The sequence below is a fragment of the Rhododendron vialii genome, chromosome 8a, assembly GCF_030253575.1.
Source record: "Rhododendron vialii isolate Sample 1 chromosome 8a, ASM3025357v1".
Lineage (NCBI taxonomy): Eukaryota > Viridiplantae > Streptophyta > Magnoliopsida > Ericales > Ericaceae > Rhododendron > Rhododendron vialii.
Genome location: NC_080564.1, coordinates 17,303,089 through 17,321,815, shown reverse-complemented (window position 1 = coordinate 17,321,815; position 18,727 = coordinate 17,303,089). Strand labels below are relative to the sequence as shown.

Sequence of the window (18,727 nt, the reverse complement as noted above, 5' to 3'; positions counted from 1 at the left end):
AGAGACGGAGAGAGTACTATTTATCAAAAATTACTTTAACCTCATTTTTTATTATTCATAAAAATAACTTTAACCCTCCGTTTTTTACTTTCAAATATACCTCTCTCTCTGTGCGAAAATTCTACCTCCCTCTTCTCTCCACCGAAGTGAAAGTAATTTTAAGAAATAGTAAGAAAAAATTTTTATTGCATATTTATTTATTACTATAAAAAGAAAGTGTGAAGCAATTTTTTAAAGTAAAAAAAAAAAGGTTAAAAAAGGAAGTTAAAAGTACTTTCAAATTTCTGAAATTGAAGTTAGGGCTTTGACAGTTGGATGTGGGATACCCGCATAATCTTATCTCAAACAACTGCTAGGGGTAAACGTGGAATATTGAGGCTCTGTTTGGAAAAGTTATTTCCAATTTTTTGTTTTTGTTTCTAATATTTTTTTGTAACAAGCACTATAAATATGTTTGTGTTACTATTTTTGTTTATAAAATACATAATCAATTATTCAATTCCACTAATTTACGGAAATTCTAAAAACACCAAAAATTGCGTTTTCATTTGTTTTGAAAACACTTTCCAGCCCAAAAAACAAATAAACAAAAACTATTAAGGTCACCAAACATGTTTTTTGTTTTTATATTTTAATAAATAAACAAAAACTCATTTCTTGTTTTTATAAGCGAAAAATTAAAAATTGGCTACTTTACCAAACAGAGCCGAACTCTCTCTTTTTGTAATTGCTCGCCATTTTAATTTCTTTACCTGTAAGCACCCCTTTTTTAAGATGAAGACCGCTTCTCTTCCTCTGGCTTTTCTGTACGACGTCTCTGGCACACATTTACGCCCCATTGTGGATGAAATCCATGCAATCTTTAGGTTTTATTCTCGAACTCTAAAAGTTTTTAGTTTCAATTTTGTAGAAAAGGCTACAATTCCTAGATTCCAATGAATCTTGAATCAGAGGCTTCTTCCTGTACTTTTTTTGTAACGGGTTTACGAGAGAAAAAAGAAAACCCAGTTTTAATAGATACTTTATCCACTTTTCTATTTTATTGGCTGCTGCTTAGGAAATATGGCGTCCATGCATCATTTTTTTGTCCCTAGCATTTTCAACTATTTCAAGGCAGTTAATATACTTCATCACAGTTTTATCAGTGTCATTTGTGAAATATCAAAATTTGTTCTAATAAACCTATTCATAGAGAGAATTGGGAATCACAATAGCTCATGGCAATTATACCAGCAGCAGCCTCCATAGGACTATGGACAATTCGAAAATAGAACAGTTGTAGACGTTAGCATGACTTGAACTGCACAACTAAAGAAAACAATTGACACTGCCAGTGATAAACCTGGATTGCTGAAATGAAGACAGTGATGAGGCAGAAGACAAGATAGTATACCACAATAAAATTGGGGAAAACTTCACTGTACATGTATTTACATGCAATCTCATGTAAAATACTACTATTGCAGAAAAGGAGAACACCTTTCATTGATCGGATGGAAGGCAGTCAGTATTGCTGGACTCGCTTTTGATCACCCTGGTGTTGTACGATCCACATGAGCCACACTTATGATATAACCAATGGAAGTGTGCCGTTCCCTTGTGTTCACAGTCATTGCAAAGTATGTCCTGTAATGTCATGTAATAAGTAAATTAGTTCACATAAACGCGTTAAAAAGAGAAGCAGAAAACAGACATATGAGATGATAAATCAGCAGCTTGATGATAAACTAAGTAGGAGTATTTTAAGTTGTCCCCTAAAATATAACGACTTGATCCAGAATTGCCCTGACCATCCACACACACACACATCCGCAGAGAGAGAGAGAGAGAGAGAGAGAGAGAGAGAGAGAGAGAGAGAGAGAGAGAGAATTCATTTTGATTGATGTGTTGGGCGGCACAGTACCTGAACACGATCCCTGTATTCTTCTGGAAGCTCCTCAGTAGCCAGCAAAGCATCTAGCATACCGAAGTATACCTGAGAAAGTGGAAAACATCAATACGTTCAGAACGAACAGAAACAAAAAATACACTATGTTTCTCAATGGGTAGGAATCCAGGATGAAGAGAGAAACGAATTGGTGCAGTAATTAATCTGGTTGATTATTTTTTTCCGGCAAGCAGGACGTTGGGGCTCTTGGGGGGATGTTTATTTTCTGGTATACTATTTAGGTGCAGAGAGCAAATATTCCTCCAGCAACAACTTGTGAAAATTTTCGTTGGCAGCAACTGAGCTTCCCAATCCATGATGATGATCAACAAATAAATCCATTTTTTCCAAACAATCCCAAGTGAGTGTACAATGGACATTTTCTTCAAATGCAACCTGAAAGCATCTAGTTCAAATTGCCTACAAACTAGACCATTCAGCTCTCACAGTTGATTATGCGCTACTCTCTGACAGCACATGTTATTGCAGTAGAACCATTAGATTAAGAAAAAACTTCCTAGCCCGTCAACTTTTTGAGGAACAAGGGAAGAATAGAAGCATCTTGTTCATCATTCTCGTCCCATGTTCAACAGCATTTTCTTGCACAACCTTTTGACAGATTTTCAAATGGGCATCAATTTATGTCTCTCTCAAATAATGATGAAACTATAACATTTACTCAGCCCACAGTGGCTACTACGGTCCTTCAATCATTTGAAAGGAAATCACAGTCATGCACCAGCTGGAGCTTTCTGATCTCAGACGAGTTTAGTGCTGCATTTACATTTGCTGGTGGCTGGTGGCTTTAACTATGGTTGTTCTCTTCAGCAGCCTTCAAAGCTGCCTGGAATACAAATTCAAAGCTGTGGTCGTATTTTACTATTTGTCTTGTATAGACCCAACTCTTATCTTTCTCCGTTGTTTCAGTGCCCTCTGGTTTAGATGGTATGGAAACAATTGGTATCCTCTTTTTTTAGTATCTTGTAGCCATTTGGCTCAAGTCCCAATTTTCTTTAGTCTTTTTTTCTTTCTTTTGTTTCCTCTTGGGGTATGCCCCTTATAGGCTGTATATTCGGTTAACCTTTTTCTATTTCAAGCTGATTTACCCAAAAAAAAAAAAAACTGAAAAAAGGTAAAAGTTCTCTTACCGCCATATCCCCCATAGATTTGCTGCATATTGGACAGACATAATTCCTGCAAGCGTATGCCTAACAGATCGAAATGAAAAACAAAATGTGTTAATGGACTCCCCAAAAAGATTTTGTACAATAAAGGAGGAAAGAGATGCGACAGTATGACGAAGTAGAACTTGGCTGATAGTATAATAACAAGATTGAGAAGAATAGAGACCTGAAAACAAGCTGAATGCATGAAATGGCCACAGGGAAGACTCCTGACTGTTGCACTTGATGTGAACAGGAACTCACAGCAGATAGGGCAGTTTGTTTCTAAGCTTTTCTCCAGACACTTGTGGTTAACTAATTTCAAGGCTAGACAACAATTACATTTCATGCAATGGAAAAAATCAACACCGAGACCCCTCCCAACCCGGCATAAATTGCAAAACGGGCAATGATATACATTCCTGAAGGGAAAAAAACAAAAGATGATTATATACCTGGAAAAATGAAAAATTAATGAGGCTAGGTGCGATCGTAGAAATCCAATAAACTAAATGTCAGGACTAAGTATCAGTGTTCATACCTCTGTGTGTGTGCGTGCGTGTCTGTGTAATAAATAGGACATTGATGTCCCAAGCAAGGCTTAACCAACACTGAAGCAAAGCAGATTATGTTTTTACAATAATTTGATGATATAGAGATGTGTATCCAAGATACGTGGAACCGTCCTGAGCATTTACTTGTTATATTCTAACTTAAGATGACCCTTAATTTGGAATATAGTTGAAACTAAACACTAAGATTTAAGGGGAAAGAAGATCCCTATCACCATACATGTGCAAGGGGGGAATTTCTCTTCACTATTAAATACAAGCTCTTTCTCCTCAACATCTCAAAAAATTTAAAGGATCTAATTGTCCAATTTATGTACACACATCCCATTCCCTTAAGATTGTCATTATCTTGTGACTTTTTTTTTTTTTGAAAAGCATTATCTTGTGACTTGGGTATGGGTATATTGGAGGGAATAGAAGAGTCCACGCAATAACTACTCCTGCCACATTTTCCTAAGTGAAAATACTGGTAAGTACTTGCAAAGGATCTGAACAAAGCCTGTCAAACTATAGTATTTAATTAAGCGCGTCATGACAGTTGGAATAGTGTTGGAATTCAAGCACAACTTTTAAAGATGCACATTAAGAATCACATACAGTTTTTTATAACACCGATATGAAATTGGGATCTTACAAAACAGTGGGTATAACTACATTCATAAAAAATTGCTGGGCGAGAAAGGCATAATAAACAGAAGATAATCGTAAGCGTATCTCTATCAGTTAAGCAAATAAATGTTTCTTTTTAGGCTCCTTAGAATTCATTTCCAACATCAAATATCATCCTGAGAGTTCAAGCTGGACCTAAACCAAGGGAATTGATAATGTCAATATTACTACCCATACCTACCATTAACATGGTAAACAAAAGAGAAAGACAGAGAGAAGGAGGTACATATGTTATCATGTCTAAACAAATCTTAAGAAAAGTCCAACTATTGCATAGGTATGAAGCACGCTTACTTGTATATACTATTCATATTTGTATCCTATCCATATCGGCTACCAATAGTCGCAAATGTGTATCCTAGAATCAATCAAAACATGACAACTAACACTTTTTTTCTTGGCGTATGGAATATTATTTGGATACTCTCTAGGTCAGGTATCAAAACTTCTATGAACAATGTTTGTGACACTTCTTGCATAATATTAAAGCCAATGTCCGAAAAGTCGCTAGGCGCTAGTCGGGCGGTCGGCCACCTTCTAGCAATTAATCAGATTAATCAGTGCATATTAATTAGTAATCGGAAATTAATCGTTAGTCGGATTAGGCCCTGCCAGCGATTAATCGCCGATTAATTTCTTATTTTAGAACACTGATTAGAGTAAAATTGTTCGTAATACAGAGAAGTATAGATATCGATTACTTTACTTATTTTCTAGAATGGAAGATACAGTGAGATTTGAACAAAGTATCATATTTTAGTTAATATTTCTTGAATATCCTTATTGTGTCATGCATGTGTCCCAATAGTATTGAATTTCAACAAGTAAACCTGTGAACAACACTTTTGCATATGAAGAATACAATGTTTTATCATAATAAACGGGCCGGGTCGGCACGAGCACGGGCACGAAACGTTTGAAGGCGGTACGGCACGACACAGACGTGGTTTAATCCTGGCACGGCACGGTCTTAGTGGGCACACGGCATGGCACGACACGGCACGGTCTTAGTGGGCATGCAGCACGGCACGCGGCACGGAAGTGAGCGGGAATGACACGGGCACGGCATGAAAGTTGGCCTGGCACGGCACGACACGACATGGTCTTAGACGGGCACAGCACGGACACGACACGAAAGTGGGATGGGACATGAGTCACGACACAGCATGACACAGTTCTAGCCAGGCACGGCACGAGCACGGGCACAGGCACAGGCACGAGCACTGAAGTAGGATGGGCATGGCACGACACAACACGGTTCTACTCGGGCACGGCACAATACAGGCACGACACAACACAGTTCTCGCCAGGCACGGCACGGCACGAGGCATGGAAAAACAAAACAAAAAATGTTATTAAATATTTAAGTGATTTCTTATTATACTTTACTTTATTTCTATGTTTTTTTTGATAATCTAATAATTTATTAATCTTTTCCTTTTATTTAACTAAAATAAGCTTTTAAAATATTTTATATGATTAAGAAATTTTGAATCAAAATTCAAACATGATAATATATCAATTACCACACATATACTGATATACATTGCGTTTTATCTAATAAAGATTTTTAAAAAAATACATAGAAAATAAATAAGGAAAAAAAACTAATTTAAAAAAAAAAAAAAAACCTCCATGTGATTCGAACCCAAGTCCTATGGAACTTGTCACACATCACAAACCACCAAGGCCATTAATCATGTTATGTTTTTACTTGGAACAACTAATAATAAATAAGAAAAAAATTTGGTTTTAAAAAAATAATCTCTATGGGAATCGAATCCAAGTCCTTGGGGACTTGACACACATCTCAAACCACCAAGGCCAACAATCTTTTTGTGCTTATAATTGGAACAAGTAATATATATTATATAATTCCATTCTATAAAAATGGGTCTCTTGTACGATAGCCACACAATTGCAACACAATTATAACGATCCATACTATACTGTTTATTTTGTTGTTCTTGGTGTTTTAATTACTCTCGCAAATTTTCGGGTCTATTGGATTTTGGAAGCCCTTTCATCGGGACGTAGATTCATTAATAGGAAATTTTTTATTATGTGCGATCAAGTATCTAACGATAACCAATTTACTTTATTTTTTCACAAATGATATAATCACTCCCACATAAAAGGTAGACGGTTCCAATTTTCAAAAAACAACTCAGGCGGCCCTCAAGTGGTGCATTATAGGACTTTTAATGCCTTTGGAAGTACTGAATGTGTTCCAATTACGTGATTTCTGACATCCGATTATCACCTATTTAAGGGAGAATGATTTATTTGATAAGATCTTGAATCGTAACGGTTTAGATCGAACATTCGAAAAAATGAGTCTGTAGCTACCTTTCAAATCTATACATCCAACTTATATGGTTCTAAACCAATGTATTCCGCTATAGTCCAATGTACGCTAGCCACACGATTATGACGATCCATACCATTCATTTTGTTGTTCTTGGTGTTTTAATCTCTCGCAAATTTTCGGGTCTCGGGTGTTTCATTTTGACGGCATGCCACAAGCACAGTCTAATCCTAGCATGGCACGGCAAGATTCAAAAAAGCACGACACGCCATGACACGATAAAAAAGGCACGGCACGACAAAAAAGGCAAGGCAGGACACAACAACAAAAGGTACGGCACGACACATCACGATTAATTAATCGGGCACAGCACGATTTAAAAAAGGCACGGCCCGACACGGTACGATAAAGTAAAATGGCCCAGCACAGAACGCTTAAGCACGGCACGCCATGGCACGATGAAGTAAACAGGCACAACACGGCACGGTTGGCACGGAAGTTGAATGGCATGGCACGGCACGACTGGCACGTTTGACACCTCTAAGTCTAACCCAGCCGTAGCCACATCCTATTTTTAAGACTTTCTTGTATCGCCGTATTGTATTGTACGCATATCCACTAGTGGTATCTATGCTTCATGGCTGCTTACGAACTAGCAATATCAATCCTGCATTACCTGTATCCTAAGCAGTCGTTGGACTTTTCTCAACGCTTCTCTAAGTTAAACATTGGATGTGGGTTATGGTAATAAATGATGTAATTACGAGGCAGATCAACATTATACAATTCTAAGACAAACAAAAAGAGATATAAATCATCTTTTCCTTTTAAGCACTGCAAATTAATGTTTGTGGAATTGTTTTGTGACTGTATACAAAGAGCAGCTTCAGGCATTAAACCTTAAAACTGTATCAATTGAAACAAAATAAAGAAGAAAACAAAACCAGCAATTGAAGAGAATTTTCTTAGTACTCGACATCCCATAGCATATAAGAGAGAAGGAACAAAACAAAGAACTCTGTCACACTTCAAATACAGGATAATTCTAATTAGATCATTTACCGGTCATCATCAAATAACTTGCATATATTGCAGTAGTACTTCGCCATGGGAAGCCCATTGCATGAAGGTGTCATGCAAATAGGTCCTACTTCCTGAATTTTCAAGCAACGCATGCACATCATTTCTGCTGTTGCTTTCCTGCAAAGCATAATAAAATCTAAGTACATAGAAGCCTAACCAAAATTTGGCATGGAATCAGAAAGTTACCTATCCATTGAGTGGTCGCTAACTTTGTCATGACAAAATCTGCATGCAAACAACTTCCCGCAGCATGCAGCAAGAAGTTTACAGTTTCTCTTGTAGTGTTCACACCCAAAGACTTGTTTCCCCGGATCTCGAAAGGATGGAGAGCATCCTGGTATACCTTCACCGTCCAGAGTTTCACCTTGTACTGCTTGAGTTGACTTCTGCTGAGCAGCTATCCAGCGACTAAAATCAATGGTGAAAACTGGTTATGCGGGACTCTCAACCAGGAAAATAAAGCACACCATGAAGTCCATGACTTTAAGAAACTATACACAAAACAATGAGCTAATGACAGGGATTAGCAAAATTTAGCAGCAATTGTCCAAAGATCAAACCTAGTCATAAGATTTTGAACAAGATATGCTTTTCTCCTTGGATCAAGACTCGAGTCGCGATAAACCTTTCTAATCTCTGCCTCCAATTCATTTTGATTCATGAGAAAAATATCTTTCCAGCCAGGTTTAAACATCTGATCACTCAGGTCCAAGCTTTCTCGAGAATCAACACCTATAGGAAATAAAGCCACTAATCAAATCAAATGCAATGAGCTATCCACAGATGACATTGACTTGAAAAATTCCTGTAAATGAACATTGAATGACGATACCCACAGTCCCACAGAAGTCACAATGGTAGAAGTATACAACAGACCTTTACACAAAGAACCACTGGTGTCTGATGTTTCAGGCTGTAAGGGTGATTCTTGAGTTCCTTTCCAGCATGCATTAAGCCACTCATTAAACATTGTGTTTTTGGTTGCCTGCTTCCATGTGTCCATCATTTTATTCTGCTCATCCAGAGTAAGAGCAGATGTTACCCAAGGTAACATTGATTGGAGCACTTCAGCACCTGTGGACCCTATAATCCGGCCAACAATTTTGTCCTGCTCCTCTAGAGAAAAATGTTTACCAAACAAAGGCCACAGCTCAAGTTCTTCCCTGAAAATATGCTGATCTAGGCTGACTCTAATTGACTTGCACATGCCTTGGAGCTTTGTAGCGAGCTCAATGTACTTTCTCAAACTATCATTACCATGCCCGCCAGAAAATTTGCCGTGACTTCGAACTAGATCTTCATGAAGGTATGAAAGGTCAGAAAGGGCAGATGATATATCTTCAAACAATTTTTCTTCCTGCTTATGGTCCAGCATGTACGAGTGACTCACATTGTGAAGTGCCTCTTTGGATTCCAGCGCTGGAAAAACTATTTCATCCTCCGCATTACTATGAGCTCTATATAGACCCCAAAGCAATCGAAATCTTCCAGAGAACCGTCGAAGGAATGTCTCATCCCAATCACTAAGTTTTCCAGATTCAACATCCAAATACTCCAAATCTTTGCGTATGGCTTTATGGAACTTAAATATAGTGTCAATTGGATGAACTCTGCACCCAACATCACAGGAGCTATTATCTGATTCCCAGCAGAAAAGACTGGAATTAAGAGAAGGAGCACATGAGCTGAAGGACAAGGAACGCAAAGACTTAACTGTAGAAACAGTACTCAATCCCAGATTATTGCCGCTTACTCCCAAGCCTGGGACACAGCAAGTTCGATCTCTACGAGCTGGATTATGGTCATTTACTATCTGGGAAGGCTCATTTACGTCGTTGTTTGTGCATGGTATTGAGATGTTTCGCTTGACTGGCCTTTCATCTTCAACCATCTGAGCCAAGACTGGGCATGGGCAATATGGTCGAACAAAATCTTCTTCGATGTCAGCGAACCTTTTCACAGGACAGCAACCAACAGCACTAGAAGACAAACATACACCCTGATGACGTCCCTTGCAAGCCCAACCAGAAAAAAGCGTTACCAGAGCAGTATCTGCTGCCGGAGCTGAATTGAAGATTTTCCACAAGTTAGAAGTATAGTAAATATCACCACATCTGTTCCATATTGATTGTCTCCTGGTAAAGAACTACAAGGAATTCGTGCATAACCTGCCAAATGCATGTTTCTAAGGAAATCTGCGGCTTCATCTTCAGTCAACGATCCAACCAGCCACGGCAAGACACGTTCAATCAATTTCAAAGGCATCACACACAAACTTTGATACAAAAGCTCCCGTTGTCTTTTGAAACTGAAATGCTTTCGAGCAAGTGGAAGAACCTAGATGTGCAGGGAGCTTAGCATGGGCCTCTCAGCGATGAAAGCAGATATTTGATGACATGTAACACATTGTTCACATAATAGTATATGACTAGCTAAACTAACCCTGCAAGGGTAAAATTGAGAGAATAGACACGAAGAGTGATAAATTCCATCTTTGTGCTCCCTTTCATAATCTATCAGAAAATACCTAAAATCTCCTTTTTTATTCCCATCGAAACTTTGTTTCAAGTGAGGCACATCCTAAATGAATTACCAGGAACCAAATTTGGGGAATAACTTAGACTGGTCAACAAAGATCTTCCTGAAAGGTATAACTGGATTATATGAAAAGCTCACCTGAACTTCCTCATTTTCAAAATGTCTGTGTATGGTTTCCAAAATATGATCAGCATGTGAACATAACTTTGCATAAAATTCAGCAGCTGAAGAAGAATTGAATCCCGCACTCTGAATATTTTCAATTAGAGAACGGAACTGATTAAATTGACTTTCTTCATCAGCATGCTCCTGGAAAAACGAGAGTTCTCCATCTACTGCAGGGAATATGACCTTGTCCTCAGCTATACTGTACAAAAAGGCATGGAATAACAGTTGTTTTTGATAGTGAAAGTGGGAGAATATTTCTACATCAGTAAAGGAAAACATCTCTAATAGTAGTTTTTATATAAATATTCATCAGCCGAGAAAAAATAGTACGCCCGGTTTCCATGCGTTTACGGTTGTTAACTCAGTAAGAAGTACGTGCCCTGAGGGCAGTACGGATCATTTCGGATCACCCGGCAATCATCTGAGTTAATTCCCAGGCGCAATAACCATAAAAACTCATCATCAGTAGAGCCACAGTTACTTCCAATGGTTGACGAATGGCAACGATAGTTCTATTCTTCAAAAGAGATTAACCACATTACCTATCCCCCATCGAACAAAAAAAACCACCTTTCACACTAGACAAACTGTTTAGTCTGTTTTAGGTACAGAGAATGAAGTCTCTCTCCTCCCTAGCCAAAATGTGAAAAAGGAAAGTGGAAGACAGGGTTTGCACAAACATTCCATGATCCAATGTTTGAAAAGAAAGCTAACCTTATGAAAGTTACGATCACTTATCAGTAGAAGGGTACCTGTGAAATATACAAACTTCAGCTATAAACTGGAGCCTTTCGTTGAAGGCTGCTAAATTAGAAAAATCCCCGGAAAGCTGTATCCTCTTAGCTTCCTCTGCTATGTCAGTCAACTCTTTTCTTATGGTATTATGCCAATGCAATATTTCATTAATCGGATGCATTGGGTAGGTATCAGATTCAGACCCATCAGCACTTGACATCAAGTATTTCCTCTTCCCATTCTTGGTGGATACGCAGGCACAATTTACTTCTGCTGTTTCATGGGTTAAGTTGCCGCTAGCACTAGAATTTGTTGAACACTGGTTTTGAGGATCACCATCATGACTTCTAACCATGTTCGCACTGTTCCTACCTTCCATCCAAGTGAAGAAAACCTTCAAAATTGACAATAGCAGTCAGGTAGAGGTAAAAAAAGAAGTTCTAGGGTTTGGATGCACTGGATGAGTCCTCACTTGTTGAAGGAGCTTCTCTTTTGGAACTATCTTACGCAAGCATTTAAGCATATCCTTATACTCATCAGGTGAAATAGAAGATGAAAGCCATGGAAGGAATTTGATCATCATATTCACAGGAATACTGCAGAAGAACTGCCAAACTAACGATGCCTGCTCTTCAAAGGAGAACTTCTCAATGAGCAGGGGAAAAACCTGAACAACCAAAGTAAAACCAAATAATCCAAGATATTTGTCTACAGTTCAGAATACGAAAGACCGAGCAATAAAATAGAACAAAAGATAATTTACTAAAAATAAAAATAAAATATAAGATATCTCATAGTGTTCCAAGTTTCACAAACTTCAAGAGACAATGGTTAGCTACGAAGGAAAAAGAAAAAGAGCTCAATAAGCAAGGGAAAACCTGCCATTAAAGAAACCAAAAGAATCCAATATGGTATTGTTTTAGTTAGAAATATAAAAGCCAAGAATTAATGAACATTTCAAGGGGTGTTTTCTCAAAATACCTGTACAGGAAAGAAAAGAAAGCGTATACCATGCATTGATTAAATTTGTAAACGTTTAATTGACTTTAATATCAATGGGAATAGTTCAAGTACCTAATCTCTGATTTTCCAAAACACGGGCATACGACACAGGAACGACATGATAGACTGAACATATTCAACATAGCCTAGGAATGTCCTAACAAGCATTCACTCAGCCAAGGTCATGTTTGCATGACACATGCCTCCTACAGTTGAAGATTATGTTTAGAACCCATGTGCTATTCACATACCCTGACTAGGCCCGGCCCTCAGCATAGGCCCACAAGGCGAGCCCCTTGGGCCTCCAATTTTTGGCCCAACAGTAGGCCTCCAAAAAGCCGCACATATCATATATACTGTATATGTCAAGTATTTCACTAACCAACAAGTTGTAGTTCGGTGGTAAGATGTGCATGTTTTAACCATGAGATCTATGTTCGAAACTTGGTCTCTACACTTTTTTAACACTAACAATCTTTTAGATTGTACAAAAAATGGTTTTGATTTGGTGGCGTTGATACTCGAACTCACCACCAAAGATACCAAAGGCGTGTTCCAAGCCGTCTGCGACTGAACCACAAGGCTCCCTTGCTTTTCATATTGAATATCTAATATATATACAAATAGTTGAGAGGCCTAATTTTCAAACTTCGCTTAGGGCCTCCTAAAACTCAGGGCCGGGCCTGTAAATGCCTCCATATGCTTGTCATGGATTCTACACACATTGTTGCACTAGGGGTAAATGTTATTCAGTGAAATCTGCAAGCTATTATATTTGCCAATATAAAATAGGGAGCCGATAATGCCACGAAGGCTTTTTTTACAGCCACGACTATTAAATGCTCTGGCTGACAACGTGACTTCTTTGTCCTTCACTCTCAAAAGTTGTCAGGTCCTTTATTTTGCGTTCCCAAATTGCCCTTTTTATTGATTTTCTTTCTTAAATTGTTGCTATGTGGCTTTTGGAATGTTTATTTCCTTTCAACGAGACTTTTGCCATTCCAAATCAGTCAACTAATAAATTAAACTTTTTTATTGCAGGTAATAGATTTTGAGGTTTGAAGACAAACATAGTGCTCAGTTGAAGAATGAAGTCTCTGAAGACATGGGCTTCCATTGTTATTACCAGGAGAGAGATATTTTTGTTTTGTTCAGCTTAAAAGTACTAGCAGCTGGTATTTTGTTGGGCAATGCTTTTTGTTGAGGATTGCGTTTAGATTCTTTAGAATTATATTTCCAGGAGAGATGATGTTTTTTTTTTTTTTTGGTTGAGCTTAAAAGTACCAGCACTTGAAACATTTGGGGCAATGCTGTTTGAGGTTTATTTCTAGAATTTTATTCTGGATTTGGGATGAAAGATTACACTAGCTGTTTCTAGTGAAAAAAAAATGGGCTTCCTATTGTGATGTGTTTTTCTGGAGGAGAGAAAATTTTCCTATTTGATATGTTTGTTCTCTTTAATTGAGCTGGTATTTTGTTGGGCAATGCTTTTAATTGAGCAGAAAAGTTAAAATTGAAACAAGGAAAAGGACGAGTTTTTGTTCTGATTATGTAGGGTTGGATGTGCTTAGCTGTCAAAAGAAGTGGGTATTCACTTTTGACATTTTGTACTCTTTTATTACAGCTAGAACTAGACGAACGGCAGGCTTTTTTAAAAAAATTAGAGGAAAGGGCAATTTGGGAATGTAAAATAAAGGGCCTAACAACTTTTGAGAGCAAAGGACAAAGAAGTCACTTTGTCAGCCAGAGCATTTAATAGTCGTGGCTGTAAAAAAAGACTTCGTGGCATTATCAGCTCCCGATAAAATACCACGTTTAAACCACAGTACCTCCGGGATTCACAAGTGGTCACAATCCTAACAAATAGAAGAATGGTAGCTGCAGATCAAAACCAGAAAAGAAAATAAAGCACAATAAACAAAGGATAGCCTGCGTGAAGATGTCAGTGAACAAATTGTGAGAGCAACTAAAACATGTTTGGCTAACAACATTTAGATACAAGTATGTTAGTGATTGTAGAGTCAAAATGTTGGGAATCCTCCCAAGTGTGAAAGAGATCAGCCCTCAAATTTGACAGGAGGATAGGATTGGATTTGATTCTTAGCATGCTTGAGATTAATGGCTGGGATAAAAAGTCTCCAAGCATGGGTTAGGAATGGTGCTCTCTTTGCCTATAAATTGGATACTCTTGCCAAGGGTAGAGCAGAGAATAGAGAAGCAGACAATTAGAGATTGAGTGAGAGCCGTGAGGCTCCTCCTCCGGTGGGAGCCATGAGTGAGTAAACTCTTTTGAGAGGAAAACAAACACTTGTGAGTAAACACTCCTGAGTGAGCCGATTTTGGGGAACCATGTAAATACTTATGTCTATGTGTGATTGTGTGTGTGTGAGATTTTCTAGGCATACCTGGGGCACAACACAAAAGACATCAGTTACAAGACATAGTTCAATACTCCTCAAAACTAGACTAAAAAGAACAAGCTCCATGTGGTCCAAAAGGCAAAATGATCAAATTTGGTTTTAAAGCAAGAAAATTTTCATTTTTCGTTAACTTATCACGTGCAACACGTCTTGCACGTGGAGATGCAAATATCCATAGAGTGAAACAGAATGCAGAATCCTAAAGGGAGAAGAAGAAAGTAAATGGAGAACAAATACAAGTAGAGAGACTTGAACCCAAGACCCTTCCCCACCAGAGCTAGAGCTCTGATACCATGGTAAGTACCACTTGTCCCAAAAGTTTAAGCTATTAGGAAATTGGTCCAACAATGTATATCATGCTATTCAAACACTTTCTAGCTATGCAACAACAAAGTTGTGTCTATCCAACCAATTAAAGCCGCTAGACCCACTACATAATGAATACAAAACATCATAGGCTACGTTGCAATACTCGTACTCTCTTTGTTGAGCCCATGCAGACATGCACAAAGCCTTTATCATGTTTTTCTTCTAATGCATAGCACAAGAAAAATGTACCATGATGTAATGCAGTACTTTTTGGGTTACTAGCTGTTCCTCAATTTAGGTACAACCGTACAAGGCAATTATAATAATAAAACCACTAGCCTGGGAGATGGTCCAACGTAATGAGAAGCCTACCTGCTCCTCTTCCTTAGACATGTGCTGACTAACTGAGGTCTGAAGGGCTCCTGTGCATGATGCTAGCTCCCTAGCCAACGTTTCATCACTCGGCCTGTTTGAATTTAGCAGCTCAAATAAAAGATCAAAAATATCACTCTCGCCTTTGTGCTCTAAGGAGTATGCTTGTGCCACATTCTTCACGCGAATATCAAGAGCTGGAAAGATGACCTAAAAGACATTATCAATCTGTCAAAATTCCTGCACAAAGACTGCTCCTTTGGAAAAAGAAAGAAGCAATAGATAGAATGCAGTAGATGCCATGTGATACCAAAACCTGGACTCTACTCCGTATAGACAAATCTCAACAGTTATATAAAACCCAACTGAAGAAAAGTTCAATTATGAGTCACTGTACAAAAAATGCACCCAATGGCATAATTTTGAAATGTGCCACTGGGTGGTTGGTCAGCAAAATACCTATAATGGCGATCACAATGACTTCCTACCATGTTTTAACTCCAAATATTAACAACACTTTTGAGGTTATACATGAGCATTTAGCCATTTTGGCAAAACCAACATTAATCACATGTTTCCAATGATATTGCAAATACAACAAAGTTACAGTTGCTGAGGTTTACATCCCAGTCTACCACTTCCAGCAAGTGACTTTCATTGTTCTTCTCCGAGGAAAAACAATATCAAGGAAATTGGATTCTCCCTCAACAAATGCAAACCAAAAGGATCACACACCCATCAAAATGGAGCTTGCAGAAATTTCTATAAAAGATCCTCCTAAGAATTAGGAATCCATCCAAATGCTCCCGTTGTTGCCAACTTGCCATACCTTATCACAGATTACAGTAAGTTTAAAACGAAAAGCGAAACTTCCACCATAGCAGTCACATGGACAGAAATGATGTAGACGGAAAGAAATAGCACTTGACATACGTACACCAAATAAGATGGAATTCTTTGGTGCCAAAAATTGAAGCTGAATTATAGGCATAGCCAAGCCATTAGCAGAAAATGGCTAGGGCAAGGGAACTCTACTGTGCACAATTGTATACCGCGGTCAAGATCAACCTTTCCCGTATGGGCGTCATAGCAGGTTTTGAAACCCAAGAACAACGGTGAAAAGGCATATTGATCAAGTGACCTTACCACAATTGTTATGAAATGCAAAAGTTGAAGGCAAATTCTTTGAATCACACTGCAAACCTTACACAAAAGTGCTATTCGAAGCAATATAGTTCTAGACATCAAGTGTAATGCCACCCGAAGGACTCATAGAGTCATAGCACAATCTACTCTGCATATATATCCGGAAAAGCAAACAGTACCAAAACGGAATCTACAAAAGCTAAGCAAGTAACACGTGACTAATTGAATTACAGTAATTTTAGTATTATAAGACAGGAGTAATAGGTTTTATTGAAACACATTTTCGACCGATAAATAAATAAATTAGGCGAAAAAGGTATAAGAAGAATTAGAAGGCGGACGGACCTCATCCTCAGCATTGGAGTGGTGCTTGTAAATAGACCTAAGGAAATGGTAGCGGTCGAAGAGCGGGTGTATGTCGGTTAGTTGGCCGGTGGCGAAGGCCATGGCCGATTGGTGAAGCTGGTCGAGCTCCAAACGGATGGCCTTGTGGAAGTAGAGGAATATTAGGATTGGTGATTTCACATCCAAACATTTCTTCGAAGCCGACGACGAATCCACCGGATTCACCGCCCCTGATGACAACACCGCCACTCCTCCTCCTCCTCTTCTTCCTCCTCCTCCGTCCCGCCCCAACAACGGCGTCCCCATTTTCCTCTCGCTCTCTTCGCGGTCTCCCTTTCGCTATCTACAATAGTATTAACTTATCAAGCTTGCTCTCTATCTTCTATGTCTAGTTGTCTACACACACACTTATACTATGTATCGTGATTCAGCGAAGCAGGATACTAATTTCTCTCTCTAGAAATTTCTCGGTACAAAAAAAAAAATTTCCGTGGGAGCCCATAGGCTGAGAGCCATATGTTGTTGAACTGTGGATTTACAAAGGGAAGGGAGGATGAGGAGAATGAGAGGGACGCGAATTCGGTGGGCTCGACTCGTTAAGAACGAGATTGGGCGTTGTAGTTGACCGACTGACTGCCACGTGGAAATTAATCGGCCACGTCGAAACGCTGGGGATGAGATCATCAACCAATAGGAATTAGTCACACGTGTACGCCGGCACGGCACGTGACTGCCTTGGCCTCCTCATCGGTCCTCACTCCATCCTTTTGATTCCAGATACCAACCTCGGTCTTATTACATGTTATTATTTGAGGAGAGGGAATATACTTCTAGAGTACTGAATAATTGCCCCCCCATGAATTAGTGGACAAACTCCTAGATAATATTGTGTGCATTTGGAAAAATTACACTTGAAAAAATTATTTAGTGTCTCTTTGTGGCGATGCCCATAACCTTCTTTTTATTTTATTGTGATGAATCTTAAAAAAAAAATGTATTGACCTTATCAAAATGGCCTTCGCATGATATCGGCACCCTTTATCTTAGGTGAACCCTTGTAATCTTTCTTTAATATATATAGATGATGTTGTTCTTTGGTGCCAAAAAAGAACTGTGGCTATAGGAGGAAGTGTAGCTCAAAGAAAATGTACTTCAAGTTAGTTCACAGGTCTTTGTGTAAAATATTCTAATTTCTACTAATAATGCCATTGATGTACTACATCTCTCTCATATAAAAATAACTTTCAGGCCATCAATTGGGGGACGCGGGGGGCTGCTGTCCCAATTTTGGGGTTCACTCCGGTCTCTCTCCAATGATCTGAATCGTTCACTTTGTAGAGCTCGTCGAGTAGAACACCTATGAAAAAAATCAGCTTAATTGGATATCATTAAGTACCTGATCGGAGCTCATATAACTCTCAGTCCATGGGTTAGAGTGGATTTAATCCAGTGTTTTGGATCCATTCTTTTTAAGATAAAAAGGTCCGATCAGGTACTTAATGATATCCAATTAAGCTGATTTTTTGCATAGTTGTTCTACTCGACGAGCTCTACAAAGTGAACGATTTAAATTATCGGAGCGAGACCGGGGTGGGCCCCAAAATGGGGTGCAGCTGCCCCCTCCCTCCTTGGGACTCGGGGGACGGCAGCCGGCAGGGGAAGCCGGTCAACGAGACAGCGTTTTGGGGCCAAAACCCAAATACCCTTGGGCTGTGCTAAGTCCTCGTTTGGTAGCAAAACAAATTAATGATTTTTGTAGGCTCCCACAAAGATAACTCGATACGTTTATCATTCTTAAAATTTATGTTATGGATTTTAGCAAAAAAGTAGCTCAATCTGATATCTATAAAGGCTTTTCCAGAATTCATAAAGCGCTACAAATTCTGGAAAAACTCTTACGACATCGGATTGAGCTAAATTTTTTTACAACCCATAAAAAATATTTTAAGAATAATTATCGGTTAGAATCA

The 18,727-nt window shown here is 38.6% G+C and overlaps 1 protein-coding gene across 1 annotated transcript; it reads right to left on the bottom strand.

Annotated features, from left to right (window-relative positions):
• Positions 1–1,203: 1,203 nt before the first annotated feature.
• LOC131335678 (zinc finger protein BRUTUS) lies at positions 1,204–17,493 on the bottom strand. Its single transcript, XM_058371147.1, has 14 exons — positions 16,758–17,493; positions 15,267–15,476; positions 11,636–11,830; positions 11,181–11,557; positions 10,399–10,627; positions 9,891–10,059; positions 8,599–9,786; positions 8,283–8,454; positions 7,909–8,130; positions 7,702–7,839; positions 3,278–3,512; positions 3,076–3,135; positions 1,904–1,975; positions 1,204–1,626 (listed from the first exon to the last, which is right to left on the bottom strand). The coding sequence occupies exons 1-14, from the start codon at positions 17,061–17,063 to the stop codon at positions 1,483–1,485; spliced, it is 3,717 nt and encodes a 1,238-aa protein (XP_058227130.1). The 5' UTR covers positions 17,064–17,493; the 3' UTR covers positions 1,204–1,482.
• Positions 17,494–18,727: the final 1,234 nt, after the last annotated feature.

Coding starts and splice junctions, on each gene's coding strand:
- LOC131335678 (XM_058371147.1), bottom strand. CDS start 17,063: ATGGGGACGCCGTTGTTGGGGCGGGACGGAGGAGGAGGAAGAAGAGGA. Junction 11,558..11,635: donor AAGAGAAGCTCCTTCAACAA/GTGAGGACTCAT, acceptor TCAATTTTGAAG/GTTTTCTTCACTTGGATGGA. Junction 7,840..7,908: donor AGCGACCACTCAATGGATAG/GTAACTTTCTGA, acceptor TATGCTTTGCAG/GAAAGCAACAGCAGAAATGA.